Below are 21,703 nucleotides of genomic sequence, written 5' to 3'. Positions count from 1 at the left end.
CCAATCATGGCCTCCAATTGTTTAAAATGATTCCAGGGCTTCTGTCTTCACCATTTTACCTGGACATTAATTCCATGGGTTGTGTGTGAAGAATTTTCCAACCTCAGTCTAAATTTGTTTGAAGTAATTTGTCATATCTACCTTTTCTACACCATTTACTATTTTATATACCTCTTTAAGGTTGCCTCCTTTCGATTCTGTAAAGCCCATGTTTCTCCAGTCTTTGCTTATAACTCAGTCCTCTGATAGGAATGTCTTCTAGGGATCAATCTTCACTGAACCAGCTCCACAGCTTGAAGGTCTCTTATTTGAGGTGCGATCTGAGCGAAGCACTATGTAGTTTGAGCACAATATCTGAGTTGTATTCCAATTATTTGTCTTTATGGGCTCAAGTTTTGGCCTGAGTTGCTCCTATTTTTTTGGAGCAACTGGTTTAGAACGGAGCATCTTAGAAATTGCAATTCTCAGCATTTAGTTTGCTCTAGTTCTAGTGAGTTAGAACAGTTTCATTGTCGAACAGATTTTTTTTCCAAAAGGGGGCGTGTCCAGCCACTTGCACCTGTTTTGCAAGTTTAGGCAGTAAAAACTTACTCCAAACTAATTTAGAATTGAGTAAGTGTAGATTTTTGTATGCTCAGAAAAACCTTGCCTACACTTACAAATCAGGCATAGGTTACAAATCAGGCATAGGGAGGGGTGGGGTGGGGGAGGGAGGAAGTCAGGGGGGGGCAAGGGAAGTAATAAAATTTTACAAACATTCAACAGTCTCACAAATAAAGAGACTGAATAATAAATGATAAATAAAGCAAATGATAAATAAAGCAAATAATAAAAAAAATCAATTTTCCTGAAGCAGCAGCAGCAGCAGCACAGCAACCTCCGAGCTGAGAAGTTATTTTTATAGGGCCGTTCGGCCAGGAGACAGGGGCGGGACACGGTCGTCAGGCGGGCTATACCGGCAGCACAGCAACCTCCGGAGCTCATTTACCTTTAAAAATGGCCGAGTGCCAATGTTTGTCTCACACTGCGCATGCGTGCACGCTCCTGCGCACATGCGCAGGGCTGCCGGCACGACGACTTCTTCTCCGACCTAGCCTCGCCCCCCTGCAGTCTCAGAATCGCCGGCATGCTTTGGCCCCGCCCCCCCGCAGATCTCTACACGCTGCGCTGAGCTGGAAGGAAGCTGCTGCGAATCGGAGAATTGCTCCGTAAGTTTTGACATGCTTTTGAGCGGGAAAATAGGCGTGGCTTTCAGGGCTGCGCCGTTCTAGGCGCGGCCCGAAACTTGAGCTCAATATTTCAGCATTCTATGTGTTTTGATTGCTGCTTTGCACCGGTTAGATTCATTTAGCATAGACTCTAATAAAACCCTTAGGCCTCCCTCAACTTCACCCGTGGCTATTTCAACACCATCATCCTGTCATACACCATCCTGACGTGGAAGAAAAATCGCCGTTCCTTCATCATCGCTGGGTTCAAATCCTGGAGCTCCTTACCTAACAGCACTGTGGGAGTACCTGCACTACATGGACTGAGCGGTTCAAGGTGGTGGTTCACCACCACTTTCTTGAGGGTAATTAGGGATGGCCAATAAATGCTGGCCTTACCTGCGACGCCCACATCCCATGAATTAATTTTTTTTAAATGGAGTACTTATTTCTCCCATTTTTCCTTCCCATGTACAATATTTCACACTTGTTTATAATTAATTTCACCTGTAGTTATATATTTTACCCAGTTCATTTTGTCATTCTCAATTTGCCTCAAATCAACGGTCCCTTCTAGCTGGGTATCATCTGCAAATTTTACTAATTTGCATTCAGTTTTTAAATTCAAGATATTAGTGCAAGTTTGAAACAGTAAAGGACCCAATACTGATTCCTGGAACATCCTACGTATTCTCCCTGACATAATTCCTCCAATGAATATTCGAGCCAATTTCTTACCCATTCCCAAATTTTACCCTGAATCTCTATTCCTTTGAGCTCATCTATAGCTTATTCTGCAAAAATTTGTCAGATGATTCTTAAAATCTAGATGCACCATGTCATAGGGATTTGCAAAGTACGCTCCGCCTCCTCCTCAAACAGAATCAAGGAGGTTGGTCGGGTAGGCTCTCCCCCCTTCTGCTTTATATTTTCTCATTATTGTACACATAACTCTCAAGTTTACTCCTGATAATCAACCACATTATTTTAACCTGATATTTAAGTAAGACTAATCAGTCTGTAGTTGTTTGGATCTGCATTATTGCTGTATTGGATCCCCTCCAATGTCCAGTGACTCACTCAACATAGCTGTCAATGCTTCTAAAATCTCAGGCCCGAAATTCAGTACCGCTGGAAAGCTGGTGCTCCCCTCACCTTTCTGTGTCCATTAGCGGCAACATTACTTCATGACTGGGCCACCCCATATTCAATTCCAAAAGTGAACAAATGGGTTCCAGCGCTAATGAACCGATCCAAAGTGGATTTTTCAGTGGTGTGGCTGTCTTAATTTGAGCGTTATCACCATTGAGAAATTCAGCATGCAGGTAAGTATTCAGGGTTTGCAGCAAGGCCCTGAGGGGGAGGGGGGAAGGAGTTTGGAAGGATGGCTGGAGTAAGAGGTGCAGGGAGAGCCAACAGGTTCACCGATATAGAGCTGGAGACAGAAGAAGAATACTGTTTCCTGACGTGGGGAGACCTGGCAGACCGCCAGTACATAATGCATGGAGGGAGATTGCAGGGGAGGTGTCAGGCAGCTCCATATATGTGAGGACGTACCCTCCCAGGAGGGTGCTGGCCAGTCTGCACCCAGCCCTTCCAGGGTGGCAATGGGCCGACGCCTCCTTGCTCTGGGGCGACGGGGATCCTCCTCCTCCGGTGGTACTGCTGGCTTGACCTCCAGCGGCTGTTCCCTCATGATGGCCAGGTTGTGCAGCATGCAGCAGATCACGACGATTATGGAGACCTTTTGAGTAGAGTACTGCAAGGTGCCACCAGAGCGGTCCAGGCACCAGAACCTCTGCTTAAGGATGCCTATGCACTGCTCGATGATGCACCTGGTGGCACAATGAGCGTCATTGTAAGCATGCTCTGGCACTGTCCTGGGGTTCCACAGTAGAGTGAGCAGCCAAGTATGCAGGGAATAATTAATTAAACTATTAAAAGATAAATACAGTGGATGTTAAATAAAAATACTAAAATTAATAAAACTCTTTCCCTACCAAAGGACCCCGATCGCGGCAACACTCCAGCGGTGTCCCGTTCGAGCACTGACTCGAATACCTCGCCAGGGCACTGCTGGGAAAAGGCTTACCTTATTGCAGTTGAAAATCCCGGTCCCTGGTGGCTTTCCAGCGGCCCGCACGCTGCAGAGCTCTCCGCTGGAATGTCTCCTTTACAGCGGCTTCACCGCGCCGTTTCTGGGGGAAGTGCACACCGCTCAAATCCCACCCACCCCCCACCCCCCACCCCCCACCCCGCCCAAGCTGAATATGGCTCGGGGAGGGATAATCATCCAATCGCGGCAGCCGATCGATTTTATCAATCGCCCGCCCAAACTCCATGGTAACCATCCCTTTGAGGACGGTGAATTTCGGCCCCCTCATCTCATCTCTCAGTTCTGAGATAAATTACATCTATTCCTGGAGATTTTATTGTTTCTATTTTTAACTTTTCTAAGACTTAGACATTCTTTGTACTTATTCAAAAAGGGCATGTTTGTAATGCCTTTACTAGAGAACAGTGAAGGAATAAATAATTTGGTATATTAACAATCTTTTGCTCATCTTCGGTTTCAGCTCAATAGCATTTTTAAGATTCTCTCCTCCTATCTAACTGCCCTCTTACTGTTACAATACTGATTTACTGCAGCAATGGTTTTTCCAAGTCTTTCGTTACTCCTCTAACCACCCTCTAACAAGGAAAACATAGTTACCACCATCACAGTTTATATTTCTGTTTTATGGATCTTTTGTGTACATTCATAAATGCAATTCCAAAAACAGGTTTCCACAAATAAGTTATACAGATAAATAAAACAATGAAGAACAAGTTAACTTATTTTACATTGAAACATCCAGGATACATATGAATGTGTCACAAGACATGAATACAATGTATGTTCCTGCAGATGTGAACTACATAAACACAAACAATACACAGCACAAAGGCAATCCCATGTTCAACATTTCCAACTTGCGGCAATGCTGAGCACACAATTTCCACTGCAACTTTTTAACGAGTGTAATGGACTTCAGCGAGATCATGATTGCTACATTTTGCAACAAACTAATACCACAATGTTTTACTCCTCAAAGTTTACAAAGGATTACAATGGCAGGACCAAACACTGACCTTATGACAGTAATGGCCATTATTCAGTCACCAACATGGAATGCTGAAAATTTCTTATTTATTGCCTTGCTGACAAATAGTTTATTGTTCACTTAAAATTCTGAAAAACTTAATAAAAAGGCTCAAAGTGCTGCTCAAATTCTTTTTAGAATGAACGACTATGCAAGTTATGTCTTCAATAAAGCAAGATATTAGTTATCCATTTTTAAATACTTAAGAGATCAGTTTTTTTTAAAGTTTTTTTCAGAAACTAATTTCAACGTTTTTAGCGAGTGGCCAAGCCATGATGATCAGTAGGATCCCAGTTTTAATCCCCAGTTGGTGCTGAATTGGAAGATCATAGCTGGAATGCCAACAGGAGTGTTGGCCTCCCATTCCCGATTGCTACCCAATTACCCCTGCTAGAAGTGCACATGTTGGATACGCACAGGATTGAGCTTGGCAATAATGTCTCTCCACTGCAAGGTTCGCACTTGAATAATGACCATTTGATGAGGTGCCAGAGGGATCCTGACTCCTGTATCCCAGAAAGGAATCGATGGCTTTAGGAGGGGAGGAAAGAAAATTGGCAACAAAAAGACAAAAAAAAACTTAATTACAGAAAACTTAATGTCTAGGCCTATATTCTCTATAGAGTTTAGAAGAGAGGTGATTTCATTGAAACATACAACATTCTTACAGGGCTTGACATGGTAGATGCAAGGAGAATGTTTCCTCTGGCTGGGAAGTCTAGAACCAGGGGTAACGGTCTCAGAATAAGGGGTTGGCCATTTAGGACTGAGATAAGGAGAAACTTCTTTACTCAGAGGGTGGTGAATTTTTGGAATTCTCTACCCCAGAGGGCTGTGGAGGCTCAGTCTATGAGTATATTCAAGACAGAGATTGATAAATTTTTGAATATTAAGGGAACCAAGGGATATGGGGATAGTGCAGGAAAGAGGAGTTGAGATAAGATTAGCCATGATCTTATGGAATGGCGGATTAGGCTTGAGGGCCGAATGACGTACTCCTGCTCCTAATTCTGATGTTCTTAAAAATCAGCAGTATCCTGTGCAGAACAACTCTCCAAGTAGCAGAGCATCATGTTTTATCCCCCATGGGAAATAAAGCATCTTTTGGTCTCTTAGGTGGAAAACAAGGTGCAATCGACAACAGTAACAATTACTTTTGTCTTAAAGTTCATGCCAGTGGTTACCCAGTGTACTAAAACAATTAAAAAAAAAATTCTGCTGGCAAGTCTCCACAACTTACCATACACACCAAAATCCCATGTCTGTAAGTGATGCTTATCTCTACATTTAAACCTGTGCACACAAGGGTTAGAATTCTTGGGATGACAGCCTTGGGAGCGGGGGAATGTATTCTTCGAGAGGACTTATATTTCAGAATCGTTTCTACTGAAATAGTCTTGGCAATGCGCTGAAGTTGTAGGTGCTCAGGAATTAACCCTATTTACATTGGGGCATGGATTTGATAGCACATGTTGCCACATTTGCAGTAGCCTGGACTTCTGCCACAGGAGATTGGTCTAAATTTAGCACAAGTAACAAGGGCCAAATGACCTCCCCTTGTGGTAAAAGTTCGATGTCCCCATATGTTTCTATGTATGAACTAGCAATGTAAGGATGTTGAAGCAATAGAGAGGGTACATCACAAATTCACTAGACGTTGCCTGGTATTAGGATTTTGAAAGGAATTGATAAAGATAGAGAAACTTTTTCCAGTGGTGGGGGAGTTTAGGACAAGGGGACATAATCTTAAAATCAGAGCCAGGCATTCAGAAGAGAAGTTAGGAAACACTTAATGAAAAAGGTGGTAGAAGTGTGGAACTCTCTCCCACATAAAGCACTAAATGCTAGCTCAGTTAATAATTTTAAATCTGAGATCGATACATTTTTGATAGCCAAGGATATTAAAGGTTATGGAGCCAAAGCGAGTGGATGGAGTTAAGATACAGATCAACTATGATCTAATTGAATGGTGGAACAGGCTTGAGGGGCTAAATGGCCTATTGCTGTGCCTATGGTATACTATGTTGTATCCCTTTTCTTGTATTTACTAAGTTGTGGTTTTCAAAGATTATCATTTGGAACTTGGGGAGAGGAAGAGGTGCTGATGCACTTTAAGTAGGAATTTTTCAGTTGTTTACGGCATTAAAAAACTCAAGCAAAATGATAAAGTATTAAATATCTAATTAAATTCATTGTAACTGTTTTAAGATAATGTATATTTTAATATCTTTTAAAATGACTACTTAATGAATTCCCTCTTCTAGTGCCATTTATATCTAGTTTTCTAAACTATAATTTCAATTGCACCACCTAAATCCTGATTAAAGTTAATAGCAGATGAAGGTAGTGGATAGCTTGCCACTATTGTAATCCACCTGTATTGTGTAAGTGAGGGGCACTGAATAATATCACCATGGCTGGTTTCTCATGCTGACTTCCTGGTTTTCATTGAAACATATGTGGAGGTAAATACATGAAGTGTTGTGGGACATGTATGTGCTTGTGCAGTTAATTGGTCATAGACATTACAACACAGAACCACGCCATTCAGCCCAACAATCTGTATTGGTGTTTATCCTCTACTGGAGCAGGAGCCCTAATCCTTTTTGACCACGTTGTTCCCATAACCCTTTGTTTCCCCATTTTCCTCCAACCACCTATCTAACCTATTCTTAAATATTGGCTTGGTCTATGCTTCAATCACAAACTCCAGTAATGCTTTCCACAGCCTCACAAACCTCTGTATGTGTGTGTATGTATGTGTATGTGTATATATATTATGTGTATGTGTGTATATATAATATATATAATATGTCTGGTATGAGGAAATACAAATATGAAGACATATGAAAAATTGGGGCTGTTTTTGTTGGTACGGGTGATTTGATGGAGGTATTTAAAATTTATGAAGTTATGGGTAAGGGCTGATAGAAACAGACCGTTTCCAGTGGTTCTGGGGTCTCTAATGAGAGGATATAAAACTCAAGCAAAATGATAAAGTATTAAATATCTAATTAAATTCATTGTAACTGTTTTAAGATAATGTATATTTTAATTATCTTTTAAAATGACTACTTAATGAATTCCCTCTTCTGGTGCCATTTATATCTAGTTTTCTAAACTATAATTTCAATTGCACCACCTAAATCCTGATTAAATAGCAGATGAAGGTAGGGGGTAGCTTGCCACTAAAATCCTAAAAATCTCAAATTGCCTCATAACCTACTATATTCCAAACAACACAAGCTTAGTTTAAGTAATCTCTCCTCATAATTTAATTCTTGGAACCCTGGTAACATTCTGGTGAATCTGCGCGACACTCCTTCCAATGCCAATATATCCTTTCTAAAGTGCAGTGCCCAGACCTGTACACAGTACTCCAGATGTGGTCTAAACAGTGCTTTGTTTGGCGGTAGCAAAATTTCCTCCCCTTTATATTCTATCCCTCTAGTTATGAAGGCTAATAATCCATTAGCCTTTGTGATTATATTTTACACCTGACTACCACATTTTAGTAATCTGTGTACATGGACACCTAAATCTCTTTGGACCTCCACTGTTCCTAGCTTTTCACCATTTAAATAATCCTCCGATCTATCCTTTTTTGGTCCAAAATGGATGACCTCACTTACTTATGTTGAAATCCATCTGCCACAATTTCGGCCATTCACTTAATCTATCAATGTCTCTTTGTAATGTTATGCTCACGTCTACACTATTTACTATACCACCAATCTTTATGTTATTGATAGCATGGCTGACCAAAAGGAAACACAATAAATTGGAGTTCCTCCTTTGTATGCAGACTCTTTAACCAGTCCAGCCATTAAGCCAATAATTTATATTGAATGGTTTATATCTTCAATCACCAATTTTTTTGTTGACACAGAAGCTTTGCTCAATGATGTATGTGACTATCCATAAACCAAAAACATATTAAGAGGTAACATATAATGCCACAACTCCTGGTGGTAAAAAGCATGAGCATCTCAATTACACTGAAAAATTTACATTCATGTTGCATTAAAAACAAATTCCTACATTTTTAGAAGTACGAAATGGAACGTTAATCAAGATTATCCCCCACACACAAAAGGAAAAGGTTGTCTTTTCATTCATCTACTGAGACACAAGTCCTTTGAAACACACAGCCTCCCCTCCAAACTGCTGAAAAAATTGCAAGCACTCAGCATATAAATCACTCCACACCAAAATGTTACGTATACGTGAAAACAGCAATAAACTAAAATTAAATTCTTCATATGTACATAACAATTGCTAATATAGAATACATATTGAGGGGTGGCAATTTACAAAAATAAATCACTTGTGCCATCTGATATTGGGCATTCAAGAGTTATGCAACTAGTGCCACTGAGCAGCTTATTTTTCTTAACTATCTTCTATATATTGTGGGCTAGACTTTCCACTAGGTAGCCATGCCCCCCCCCCCCCCCCCAAATGGGCCTTGTTCCAGCGATGTAGGACGTCTCAGCCTTACCGATCGCTGGTACATGGCCCATTTCTTTTTTGCAATTTTCCACTCAGCCTTAGGCCGGCAATGTGGAATGGGCGATCTGATTTTTCGGCGATGTCACGTTCGCCCACCGAACGAGGAAGTCAAAAGCTTCCCTAGCAACGGCCTTCTGTGCATATCAGAGATTTTTTTTTCCGGCCAACTGGTTTTACCGCGTTTTGGGAGGTCAGGGGTCATCACACATGCTCAGAAGGCAGAAGGAGGGGTAAAGAGAGAGAGAGAGAGAGAGGATTGAGAGGAGAAAGCAAGTGAGTTACAGTCGAATTATTTGTAGCGTTTCCAATTTTATATTTATATTTAAATCTAAATAATTATATAACCAATCTGAAAATGACCTCAGAGTCTGATTGAGAGAGGAAAAGGGCTAAACTTTTTAGCAATGAAGCAAACGAGGCCCTGGTCAACGAGGTGCATGCCAGGTGGGCCGATTTGACACGGGGTGTGCATGGGAAACCTCCTACCCATGTCTACCGAAAAATTTGGGTGGAGATTGCAGACGTGATTTTGTCTGCATCCCATGAGGCGAGGGGGGCTGACCAGTGCAGAAAACGCTGGAATAGCTTGGTGGCTGCAGCAAGAGTAAGTTGCATTTTATATTTTATTGACGCATGCAAATTTTTATTAGAATGAATCTCCTGCATTGAATCTAATTCTTGAATGTATTAATTAAACCATGTTAACAGTAATTTGCACTTAATATTTTATAATTTATATTAAATGTTTTACTTTTGCATGGAAATTTTTATTAGAGCAATGAATGTTCTGCATTTAATTCAAGTTTGACATTCTTTATTGTATTAATTAAACCATGTTAACAGTAAGTTGTATTTCCTATTTCAAATTTTATATTTAATATTTTACTGATGTATGCATGCAAATTTTTATTTTAAACATTTTAAACTGTTGTGACCTCAAGATACTACCTAGTCCATTAGCTTATGCCGTGCCATGCTCTTTTCTCATTTGCAGAAGGTATCTATCAACCATGCCGAGCAACGGCGGACGGGGACGGCACTACTCAGCTGCAGCCATTATCTGAAATTGAAGAGCATGTGGCCGCGTTGGTTGGCCGTGATAGCTGTGTGGCCACCACCCGTGTTCTGGCTGAACCCAGCCATGCGTCTCGTGAGTAATTTGTAATTTGTTGAACTGTATTGAGTATTAAAAACTTAAGTATGTAACTGATCTAATGTCCTGTAATTATAATGCAAAATGCAATATACTTGTAATGTATTTATGATGTACTAACAAGGCATTTCATGCATGCATAAGAAGCAGGGATTGCAGCAGCTACAGCTTTCTGGGGTAGTGAAAAGTATTGATATGTAACGTCTCTTGGTAATGTTCACCGTTATGATATTTTTACAGAGCTTATTAAAATGTGTGTTTTTAAGGTAAACCTGATACACTGGTACATGTGCAGTCGGCACCAGCACCATCGGTGGAGCAGGAGGAACAAGAGGAGATAGAGGAACATGAACACTTTCCTCGCCTAGAGGAGGAGGAAGAGGAGGAGGAGGACGAAGATGAAGAAGAGCTGGAGCTCCTGCACGAGGCGTCTATTGATGTGAGTGGGGATGGAACCTGCGGTCATCTCCATTGAGAGCGGATGAGGCACCGGGACCAAGCGGTGTGCAGCTGGCGACGCCAAGGCACGACATATTGCACACGCCGACCCCACGGAGGTCGGGTCAGTGAGGTGAGCAATCGCCTACCTCTGAAGGGCAGTTGGAGTGCTTGATCTCCATGTGCAGGGAGACGGTCGCGATAGGTCGCGAGCTTATCCAGGGGTTCCATCGGTTCTCCACAAACTTCTCCAACAGGTCTGTCATGCTAGAGACCTTGGAAGAGATCAGAGAGCAGACCGCCACAACCAATGCCCTTCGGCATGCATTGCTGGCTGGACACAGCGCTGCACTCAAAGGTGTCGTTTTGACTCAAAGTGCAACCCCTAGCACTCAAGCGAGTACGGAGGATACAGTTCCTCCTGACTCGGGAGACCAACATTGTCATGTTTCGTCTTCCACTCCCACACCACCACCACCACGGCGGGAAGTCTTGTCGTTGCCCGCTGCACGCCACACTCGTCTCGGTCTGCGGGGACCAAAACGGGCGGGTGGTGTTAAAACACAGGGTGGGAAAGGACCTGGAGGGAAACGTGGCCGCAGGTAGGGAGGGGGGTTGTTTTTTTCACAATAATCGTTAAATTTTTTTAAGTTTGCTCGTTCATTGTTGTTTGGGGTGGGGGGGAAAAGAGAGGGTGTTGATAAAATATTTGTAATAATTTGTTCTGTTAAATAAAATGTTTTATTGAGTTTAACAATTGTTGTGCATTCTCTCATAGCTACGTTAAGCATAACATTTTAACAATTGTTCTGCATTTGTTGTGCATTCTATTATTATAACAAAAGTTTACTTAAGTTAAGCATTAATGCAAATGCCAGGCCTGTGCAGGCATGACAAAAATGTAACTCAACGCAAATGCAACTTTTGCTTAACCTTAACTGTAAATGTAAATGTGACTATCCACAATGTAAGTTCAGGAAAAGCGTTCATAAATGAGCTGCTGACGCAACAGCTTAGCAGCCGCGTAACTGTCACTGGATACATTGTGGATAGTCACATTTTCGGCGGGGATGGGGGGGGGGGGGGGGGGGAGGGGAACCATGGCTAGATCGCCAGGCTGATTGGCCTCCCCAGGTCCTCACCAGCCTCCTCTTCCTCGCCCTGCTGTCTCTTCTGTCTCCCCTCCTTCTGGAGGAGGACCTGCAGCCCCATCTGGCATTAGTTGTCCTCTCCTTATAGCTACATTATGCAGCATGCAGCACACCACAATAAACTCAGCGACCTGGTCAGGGTGGTACTGTAGGCTGCCACCAGAGTAGTCCAAGCATTTGAAGCGCTGCTTTAGGACTCCAATTGTCTTTTTGACGATGTTGCGTGTCGCTACGTGGCTTTCATTGTAACGTTTCTTTGCTTCAGTGACGGGATTACGCAGTGAAGTCATCAGCCAACTGGCAAGGCCATATCCCTCATCCCCCAGCATCCAACCGTGACCTTCTGGCTGATTGACAAACAGGTCAGGGATAGCACTCCCATGTATGATGTAGCATTTACTGTCATGATTATTTGCTTGTGGTCGACAACAAGCTGCACATTCAGGGAGTGGAATCCCTTTCTGTTACGAAACACTTCCGCGTTCTTTAAAGGGGCTTTCAGGGCAATGTGCGTGCAGTCTATTGCTCTCTGCACCTTGAGGAAGTCTGCTATTCTTGAGAAACCCAAAGCCCTCCCGGTCTATGCCTCCCTGGTCATCGGGAAGCTTATAAAGTCCATCCTGCGAGCGTAAAGGGCTTCAGTTACCTGCCGAATGCAGCCATGTGTGGCGTGCTGAGAGATGTGACAGATGTCACCAGCTGAAGCCTGAAAAGATGCCAATGTGTAGAAGGCTAGGGCTGCAGTAACCTTCACCTCAACGGACAGTGCGGTTCTGATGGTGCTGGAAGGCTGCAGATCCCCCTTGATGAGCTGGCAAATCTCATCGATGACCTCCTTCCGGAAGCGCAGCCTCCTAGACAAGCGTTTTCAGACAGGTTGAGGTAAGATTGCTTTTCCAAGTACCTTCGTTGGCTGTACGCTCGCCTCCTCTGTCTCCGTCTATGCATTACTCTGCCACCTCTTCGATTGATCCTTTCAGAAACCAGCTAGTGAACAGTTACGAGTAATGGCGCAGAAAGCATAGGCCCCATCACTATCAATAATTATTTTCACTTGCTATAAATGCACTTTTCACTAAAGAATGTCATCCTATTAAACTATTCTCTCTGTACAAGCCCCAATCTAACACTGTATACCAATCTCAGTCTAATACTCTCTCTATTCCAGCCCCAGTCTAACACTAGGCCCCATCACTTTCAATAATTATTTTCACTTGATATAAATGCATTTTTCACGAAAAAATGCCTAATCCACTAGGCTACTATTAGTTAAATTAAATATAATTAATAATCGGAGTAGGTCTATCTATACGGGACCCTTAAATAACTCTCAACCATCTAAGCACGATTTGTTAGCTGCCTCCACCCTTCCTCCGATCTTCAAAATGGCATCCGTAGTGCTCATTTCCTTCAGTAAAGCCCGGAAAAAACAACTATTACCCAGCCATGTTCTCGGCGAGCGATCAGCCCGGCGATGTACCGAAAGTTGAGATGGGCCTTGTGTGGGCGATCAGTTCGGCGAAGTGAACTGAAACTTGGGGGCTTATTTTTCCGGCGATCTTTCTGGCCTAGTTTTCACTTTTTCCTCAAAATGAGCGATGGAGGTCCGTTTTGGGCCATAGATGGGCAATGTGAAGTGTAAAGTCTAGCCCTATAATTTCATCAACAACTTACTGAATACGAATGTAAAACATCGCAAATCGCTAACCCACTGAGGCAAGCACTTTACAAGTGGGCTGGCTGAGTACACTGCGATTGTATGTTGCCCCACCCTTAAACACAGCCTGACCCCATTTTCCAGCAAACAGGCACAGTGATGGACACAATAGGGTCATCATATAGATCACTCACACGGAACTGGAGACAGGGTGGAGGGAAACTGAATTAGTGGAACAATTCTGTAATTGTTTAAAAGTCTTAGGAAAATGCTCCTGAAAGGAATAAGGGCACAGAAAAATTATATAAAAAAGTGAAGACAAATAAGGCACAAGGCATAACTTCTTTCAATTAATGGAGAGCAGCTCAGACTGTTGCAATCTGGTCATGTTTAGCTCCAGAAGGGGAGCTTCAAAAATAGCCAATCTTCCATTGTGCCTAATACCTTTGATCCTACAGCTCTCAGTCATCATCATCATCATAGGCAGTCCCTCAAAATCAAGGAAGACTTGCTTCCACTCAAAGTGAATTCTCAGTTGACTGTACCATCCAATATGGGAATTACAGTCTCTGTCACAGGTGGGACAGACAGTGGTTGAAAGAAAGGGTGGGTGGGGAGTCTGGTTTGCCGCACGCTCCTTCCGCTGTCTGCACTTGTTTTCTGCATGCTCTCGGCAACAAAACTCGAGGTGCGCAACGCCCTCCCGGATGCTCTTCCTCCACTTAGGGCAGTCTTGGGCCAGGGATTCCCAGGTGCCGGTGGGGATGTTGCACTTTATCAAGGAGGCTTTGAGGGTGTCCTTGAAACATTTACTTTGCCCTCCTGGGGCTCGCTTGCCATGTAAGAGTTCCGAGTAGAGCGCTTGCTTTGCTGCAATGCTCTCTCTCACTCTCAACAAGCTCCACGCTGGAGTGGAACTAAACTTTTTCTTCTTCCCTCGAATCGAGGTTGACTTGCTTCCATGCCAAAAAGGGACGAGTTTGATGCATTCACATGTGTTTCAATGAAGGAACTAATGTTCCAGGTCCCGAACTGCATATTGAAGGGTGGAAGATGCCTGTGCGTGGAGTTTTTTTATAAAACGTGTGGTGGCCGTTGCACACTAGCCACCACACAGGCTTGACAGAGCTAGGTCTTGATCCAGTGACAAGGCGACTGGAGACCAGCTCTGTTGCACAGACTTAGCGCGCACACATATCGCAGTGTGGGCTGGCCCGTGCTGCCCCTGAGCCCATTCCTCTTCTGGGCCCCGAACTCACGCCACGAACTAAACTATAGAACCAATGGGAACCTGTTCAACCTTTGTCGCCTCCAGGCTAGATCCAAGGATGTCCAATCCTCTGTCATCGAACTACAGTACACGGACAACGCTTGTGCCTGCGCACAGAGGTGGCACTCCAAGCCATCGTCAACATCTTCACTGAGTTGTATGAAAGCATGAGCCTTACACTAAACATCCATTAGACAAAGGTCCTCCACCAACCTGACCCCGCCACACAGCATCCCCCTCACCCCGGTCATCAAAATCCACGGCGGGGCCTTGGACAACGTGGACCATTTTCCATACTTCGGGATCCTACTATCAGCAAAGGCAGACATCGGCAACGAGCTCTCAGTAGGAGAGCATCCAAACACATAGATGTTAATGGCGAAAAATGTTATCCAGTGCATCAGAATGCTTACAAATATAAATGGATTGAAAGACATTTATCCCAGATGATGCAACATCTATTTTATAAACGGATCTTCCTGGCAGCCTGTTAGTGAGTCCAGCAAATTTACCCCGTGGTTCTCACTGGCTGCCCAGTGTCAGCAGCTAGTGGCCCGAGCACCCTACTTAGTGAGATATAAATAAAGCTTCGCTGTTTTAAAATTTTAATTTCTACAGATTATTGAAACTCAGCATCCTATTTAACCAGAGCTGATCTTCCAACCCCATAGCCTCTCCATCACAAAGACTGCCTACTTCCACCTCTGCAATATCACCCATCTCTGCCTCAGCCCATCTGCTGCAAAAACCCTCATTCATGCTATTGTTACCTCCAGACTCGAATATGCTCTCCTGGCTGGCCTCCCATCTTCCACCCTCCATAAACATGAGCTCATTCAAAACTCTGCTACCTAAATCGTAACTCACTTAGTGAGGTATAAATGAAGCAAGTCCCATTGACACATCAACGATGTGCTTGTCAATGTCCCTGTGAACTTCACTCCCTGCCTCCCCCAATGTGCAGCCTATTCAAATTTTTGTGCGCGCGCGGTATTGACACAAAAGCCGGTGAGCAGCCTGCACGGGACCTCTCAGACCACAGCGCCGCAGCACACGTACCTAAGCGGGAACTCTGGTGCTCGCTGACTTACATTGTCATCCGGTCTACCAACGCCTTGATTTTTAAATTCTCATCCTCATGTTCAAATTCCTCCATGGCCTCGTTCCTCCCAACTCTGACTGTAGAGACACCGACCCTCAGTAAGGCCATTGCGATAGGACAGGCATTTATGTCCACCAGTGATAACACCAAACAAATCTCTCAGCACACAAGTGCTAGCAATTTTCACAAATTAACTGGAACTGTGTTTGCAAGCAGGAGTGTACAGGGCAGAACCCACGAGTCTGCAACTGCCAGCAGGCCTCAGGTGACCCAGATGACTCATAATTCCCAACAAAAGATGAATGCAAGGCAATTCACACCTTGTTGGCGGTGTGGAGGCTTCCATTCAGCCTATTCATGCTGCTTCAAAGGGTATGTTTGCAAGAGCTGTGGAACAATGGGGCACCTCCAACGAGCTGCATACTCTACAAAACCTGCTAACCACCACGTGACAGAGGAAGATCGGTCCATGGTGGATCAAAGCAATTTCGAGCCACAGAGAGAGGAGGCAGATGCTGACGTACACGGGGTGTGCACATTTGAGACGAAATGTCCTCCTATAATGCTAAATGTAAAATTGAATGGCTTACCCGTAGCCATGGAACTGGACACTGGCGCTAGCCAATCCATCATGAGTAAAAAGATGTTTGAGAGATGTGGTGCAACAAGGCACTCAGACCAGCCCTGAGCCCCATCCACACGAAACTGAGAACGTACACCAAAGAGCTTATCACTGTCCTGGGCAGCGCCATGGTCAAGGTCACCTACGAGGGCACGGTGCACGAACTGCCACTCTGGATTGTCCCGGGCGATGGCCCCACACTGCTTGGAAGGAGCTGCCTGGGCAAAATCCGCTGGAACTGGGATGACATCCGAGCGCTATCACATGTTGATGAGGCCTCATGTACCTAGGTTCTTAACAAATTTCCTTCCCTTTTTGAGCCAGGCATTAGAAACTTTTCCGGGGCGAAGGTGCGGATCTACTTGGTCCCAGAGGAACAACCCATTCACCACAAGGCACGAGCGGTACCTCACATGATGAGGGAGAGAGTGGAAATCGAGCTGGACAGGCTGCAATGCGAGGGCATCATCTCCCCAGTGGAATTTAGCGAGTGGGCCAGCCCGATTGTTCTCGTACTCAAAAGGGATGGCACGGTCAGGATTTGCGGCGATTATAAAGTAACTATTAATTGTTTCTCGCTACAGGACCAATACCCGCTACCTAAGGCAGACAACCTATTTGCGATGCTGGCAATAGGCAAGACGTTTATCAAGCTCGACCTGACTTCGGCCTACATGACGCAGGAGCTGGAGGAGTCTTCGAAGGGCCTCGCCTGCATCAACACACACAAGGGACTGTTCATCTACAACAGATGCCCGTTTGGAATTCGGTCGGCTGCAGCGATCTTCCAGAGAAACATGGAGAGCCAACTCAAGTCGGTACCACGCACGGTGGTCTTTCAGGACGACATAGTGGTCATGGGTCGGGACACCGCCGAGCACCTACAAAACCTGGAGGAGGTCCTCCAACGACTGGATCGCGTGGGGCTGCGGCTGAAGAGGTCGAAATGCATCTTCATGGCAACAGAAGTGGAGTTTTTGGGGAGAAAGATCGCGGCGGTCGGCATTCGGCCCACAGAAGCCAAGACAGAGGCTATCAGGAATGCGCCCAGGCCACAGAACGTCACGGAACTGCGATCGTTCCTGGGACTCCTCAAGTATTTTGGTAACTTCCTACCAGGGTTAAGCACCCTTTTATAGAGCCCCTACATGTGTTATTGCGCAAAGGTGAGAACTGGGTATGGGGAAAAAAACAAGTAATTGCTTTTGAGAAAGCCAGAAACATTTTATGCTCCAACAAGCTGCTTGTATTGTGTAACCCGTGTAAAAGACTTGTGCTAGCATGTGATGCATTGTCGTACGGAGTCAGGTGTGTATTACAACAAGCTAACGTTGCGGGGAAGTTGCAACCAGTCGCCTATGTTTCCAGGAGCTTGTCTAAGGCCGAAACGGCCTACAGCATGATTGAGAAAGAAGCATTAGCATGTGTGTTCGGGGTAAAGAAAATGCATCAGTACCTGTTTGGCCTCAAATTTGAGCTGGAAACCGATACAAGCCCCTCACATCCCTGTTCGCTGAAAACAAGGGGATAAATACTAATGCCTCAGCCCGCATACAAAGGTGGGCACTCGCGTTATCAGCGTATAACTATACCATCCGCCACAGGCCAGGCACCGAGAACTGTGCGGATGCTCTCAGTCGGCTACCGCTGCCCACCACGGGGGTGGAAATGGCGCAGCCTGCAAACTTGTTGATGGTGGCGCAGCCTGCAGACTTGTTGATGGTCGTGGACGCGTTTGAAAATGATAAATCACCTGTCACGGCCCGCCAGATTAGGATTTGGACCAGCCAAGAACCTCTGCTGTCCCTAGTAAAAAACTGTGTACTGCATGGGAGCTGGGCCAGCATCCCCGTTGAAATGCAAGAATCAATCAAGCCGTTCCAGCGGCGAAAGGACGAGCTGTCCATTCAGGCAGACTGCCTGTTGTGGGGTAACCGCGTAGTGCTACCAAAAAAGGGCAGAGAGACGTTCATCTCGGATCTCCACAGCACACACCCGGGTATAGTAATGATGAAAACGATAGCCAGATCCCACGTGTGGTGGCCCGGTATCGACTCTGACTTAAGAGTCCTGTGTACGGCAATGCAGCATATGTGCTCAGTTGAGCAACGCGCCCAGAGAGGCACCACTAAGTTTGTGGTTCTGGCCCTCCAGACCATGGTCGAGGATCCATGTCGACTATGCGGACTCGTTTCTTGGTAAAATGTTCCTGGTGGTGGTGGATGCTTTTTCAAAATGGATTGAATGTGAAATAATGTCGGGAAGCACCGCCACCGCCACCATTGAAAGCCTGAGGACCATGTTTGCCACCTACGGCCTGCCTGACATACTGGTCAGTGACAACGGGCCATGTTTCACCAGTACCAATTTAAAGAATTCATGACCCGCAATGGGATCAAACATGTCACCTCGGCCCCGTTTAAACCAGCCTCCAATGGGCAGGCAGAACGGGCAGTACAAACCATCAAACAGAACCTTAAGCGAGTCACAGAAGGCTCACTCCAAACCCGCCTGTCCAGAGTACTGCTCAGCTATCGCACGAGACCCCACTCACTCACAGGGGTGCCCCCGGCTGAGCTACTCATGAAAAGGACACTTAAAACCAGACTCTCGCTGGTTCACCCCAACTTGCATGATCAGGTAGAGAGCAGGCGGCAGCAACAAAATGTAAACAATGGTCGCGCCACTGTGTCACGGGAAATTGATCTGAATCACCCTGTGTATGTGCTAAACTATGGACATGGTCCCAAGTGGATCGCGGGCACGGTGATAGCTAAAGACGGGAATAGGGTGTTTGTAGTCAAACTAGACAATGGACAAATTTGCAGACAGCACCTGGACCAAATGAGGCTGCGGTTCACAGACTGCCCTGAATGACTCACAGCAGACACCACCTTTTTCGAACCCACAACACACACCCAAAGGATCAACGACACCACGTCAGACCAGGAAATCGAACCCATCACGCCCAACAGCCCAGCAAGGCCAGGCTCACCTAGCAGCCCTGCAGGGCCAACAACATTCCAGCCCAGCGAGGGCACAGCCAACACACCAGAACAGACATTTGTACCGAGGTGGTCCACCAGGGAAAGAAAGGCTCCTGACCGCCTCACCTTGTAAATAGTTTTCACTTTGACTTTGGGGGTGGGGGGAGTGATGTGGTGTATCTGTAAAGCATGCACTCCCATGTTCCGCCACGAGGGAGCTAATCCCTCAAAGTCCCAAGGGATCCCAGCATCCCTTGGGAGCACTGTACATAAGCCCTGTTCCTCACTCTGGAGTGTCTTATTAAAGACTGAGGTCACTGTTACTTTAACCTCCCTGTGTGCAGTCTCATCTGTGTTAGGAACACAACAGTTTGATTACATTCCTGTGAAGCACTTTTGAGATGTTTTACTTTGTTAAAAGCACTCTATAAATGCAAGTTGTTGTTGAAACTGAATTCAAAATAAATTTTTTTAGCAATTTAATTGTTTTACTTTAATTTGGTTTAAATTTTGTTGTTGCAGTTGGAAACCATCCTGTGCAAATCATACACGACAATCGTATGACATTTTTGAAAGTTTTTAAAAAATTAAAAATGAATTAGAAATCTTCCTTCACACGGTCACTTACAGAATAGGATAACTTTAAAAAATAAATGTTGCATTATAAAAAAAAACCATGCCCCAAAACGTCTACTTATAGTTAAACTATTGCAGAAATGGGAGAAGGAGTACTTCAAGAAGCAACAATTCAAAACGGGGCATATCACAAAGTTTAGCCGGAAATGAAAACGACAATACTTATATAGTCATGAATTTTTAATTCGAGTCTTCATTGTGACTTAACGGCTAGTAACTCGATGAGTAACTTTTTGGCTCCATCGTGTAATTTTTTCCCCCTTGTGCTGACATTTCCACACTGCTTCCCCCCCCCCCCCCCACCCCACCCAATCCCGTTACTGAATTTACTTCCTCCTTTACATTTGCACTTTGGTATATAGCTTTCTGCAGAAAACAATCCTCAATCCTTCGCCAATCTTCACTGCACTCGAGGGCAGCAGCAGATTAAGCCTCAAGTTACAGAATTTCATACATTGTAGCTTTTAGTTGACATGATCAATCTGGTATTTTAGGGTGGGGTGACCCTAAATTCAGCAGCTCGAGCCAACTTTTAGCAACCCGGAGACTGCAGAATTGACACATTTACTGACATTAACTTCAATTTTCCACTAGGATCTACTGGGAATAGAACTTGTAGTTTTAATACCAAAAAAGAGTTTTCATTTTTTCCGCCTTTAAAAAAAATGAATTAAGAGAACTAAAGTACAGAAGGAACCGAACAAAAAGCAGTGAAATGGAGTCGCGCGCAGCACTCAGCTTCCCGGCTCGGATGCAGTCTGTGGATGAGCTCAGACAGTTTTTAAAAAAAGACAACCTCGAGGCAATGTGAAAATACATCGAGACAGAATGAAAGGTGTTTTTTTTACAATTGTTTTTTTTTACCTTCCGGTCATTCCAGCGACGGCGAACATTCCCGGCGTAAGCGCCACAATATTTCAGCGTTAGGTGCCCCCAGCTGTTGTTGCAGTGAGTGGGCGGGCGAGGGGCCGGAGCAATGGCGATGCTGCAGGCTGGAGCTCGGACCGGGACTCTTGTTTGTTTGTCTGTCTGTCAATCAATCACTCACTCACTCAGTTGTTCTCAGGCTGGCTCACTTGCATCGCTCAGCGAGTGTGCCTGTGAATGCGGGAGAAGCAGAGACACTGCGATTGGTAAATTCAGTAGAATATGCGCACCAACACACACTGGAGGCGGGGTAGTACTGAGCGAAATCACTCATACGTGCCTAAAGGGGGCTATATCTGTGAACACTTGTACAGAGAGGAGACTGCAAGGAACATGTACCGCGTGTGGCGGATACATAGTGGGAAAAGTTGCAGTTTAAAAATATATATATAGGTTAAGCTGACTGGACGATGAATGTTTAACGGAATAGTATTTGCGAATGCTTTAATGGATGGTATACGAATCATGTTTATCAAAATATTAAATGATATATCTGAACACACGAACTGGAACATTTTGGATGTTAACTGCATAGAAAATGGCAGTCTAAGCAATGAATAATCATTGTAGAGTAAATTGGTGGTTTGCAGTTTATGCTTCCACGCATAAAGTATATACCAACCTTGAATTTTTTAGTGTTGTTGGAAAAGACAAATTAAAAGGCTGCCTTAAATGTAGTCATATGGCATGAAAAAATACATTTCCAATTTACGTTAATGTTGATCCCAAATATTAGATAGTAATCTACAGTTAAATCATAGAAATTTACAGCACAGAAGAAGGCCATTCAGCCCATCATATCTGTGCCGGCCGACAAAGAGCTATCCAGCCTAATCCCACTTTTCAGCTCTTGGTCCGTAGCCTTATAGGTTATGGCACTTCAAGTGCATATCCAAG

The 21,703-nt window shown here is 44.5% G+C and overlaps 1 protein-coding gene across 1 annotated transcript in view; it reads right to left on the bottom strand.

Annotated features, from left to right (window-relative positions):
• LOC139275109 (LIM and senescent cell antigen-like-containing domain protein 1) overlaps positions 1-21,035 on the bottom strand; it is a 207,668-nt gene extending 186,633 nt beyond the window's left edge. Inside the window, exon 1 of the mRNA XM_070892124.1 lies at positions 20,744-21,035. Coding sequence (XP_070748225.1) covers positions 20,744-20,772 — 29 coding nt within the window. The 5' untranslated portion in view covers positions 20,773-21,035. The remainder of the gene's footprint in view (positions 1-20,743) is intronic.
• Between the last annotated feature and the right edge of the window lie 668 nt (positions 21,036-21,703).

This window comes from Pristiophorus japonicus, chromosome 10 (assembly GCF_044704955.1).
Source record: "Pristiophorus japonicus isolate sPriJap1 chromosome 10, sPriJap1.hap1, whole genome shotgun sequence".
Lineage (NCBI taxonomy): Eukaryota > Metazoa > Chordata > Chondrichthyes > Pristiophoridae > Pristiophorus > Pristiophorus japonicus.
Note: the sequence above shows the minus strand (reverse complement) of the source record. Positions and strands in the feature narration are given on the sequence as shown.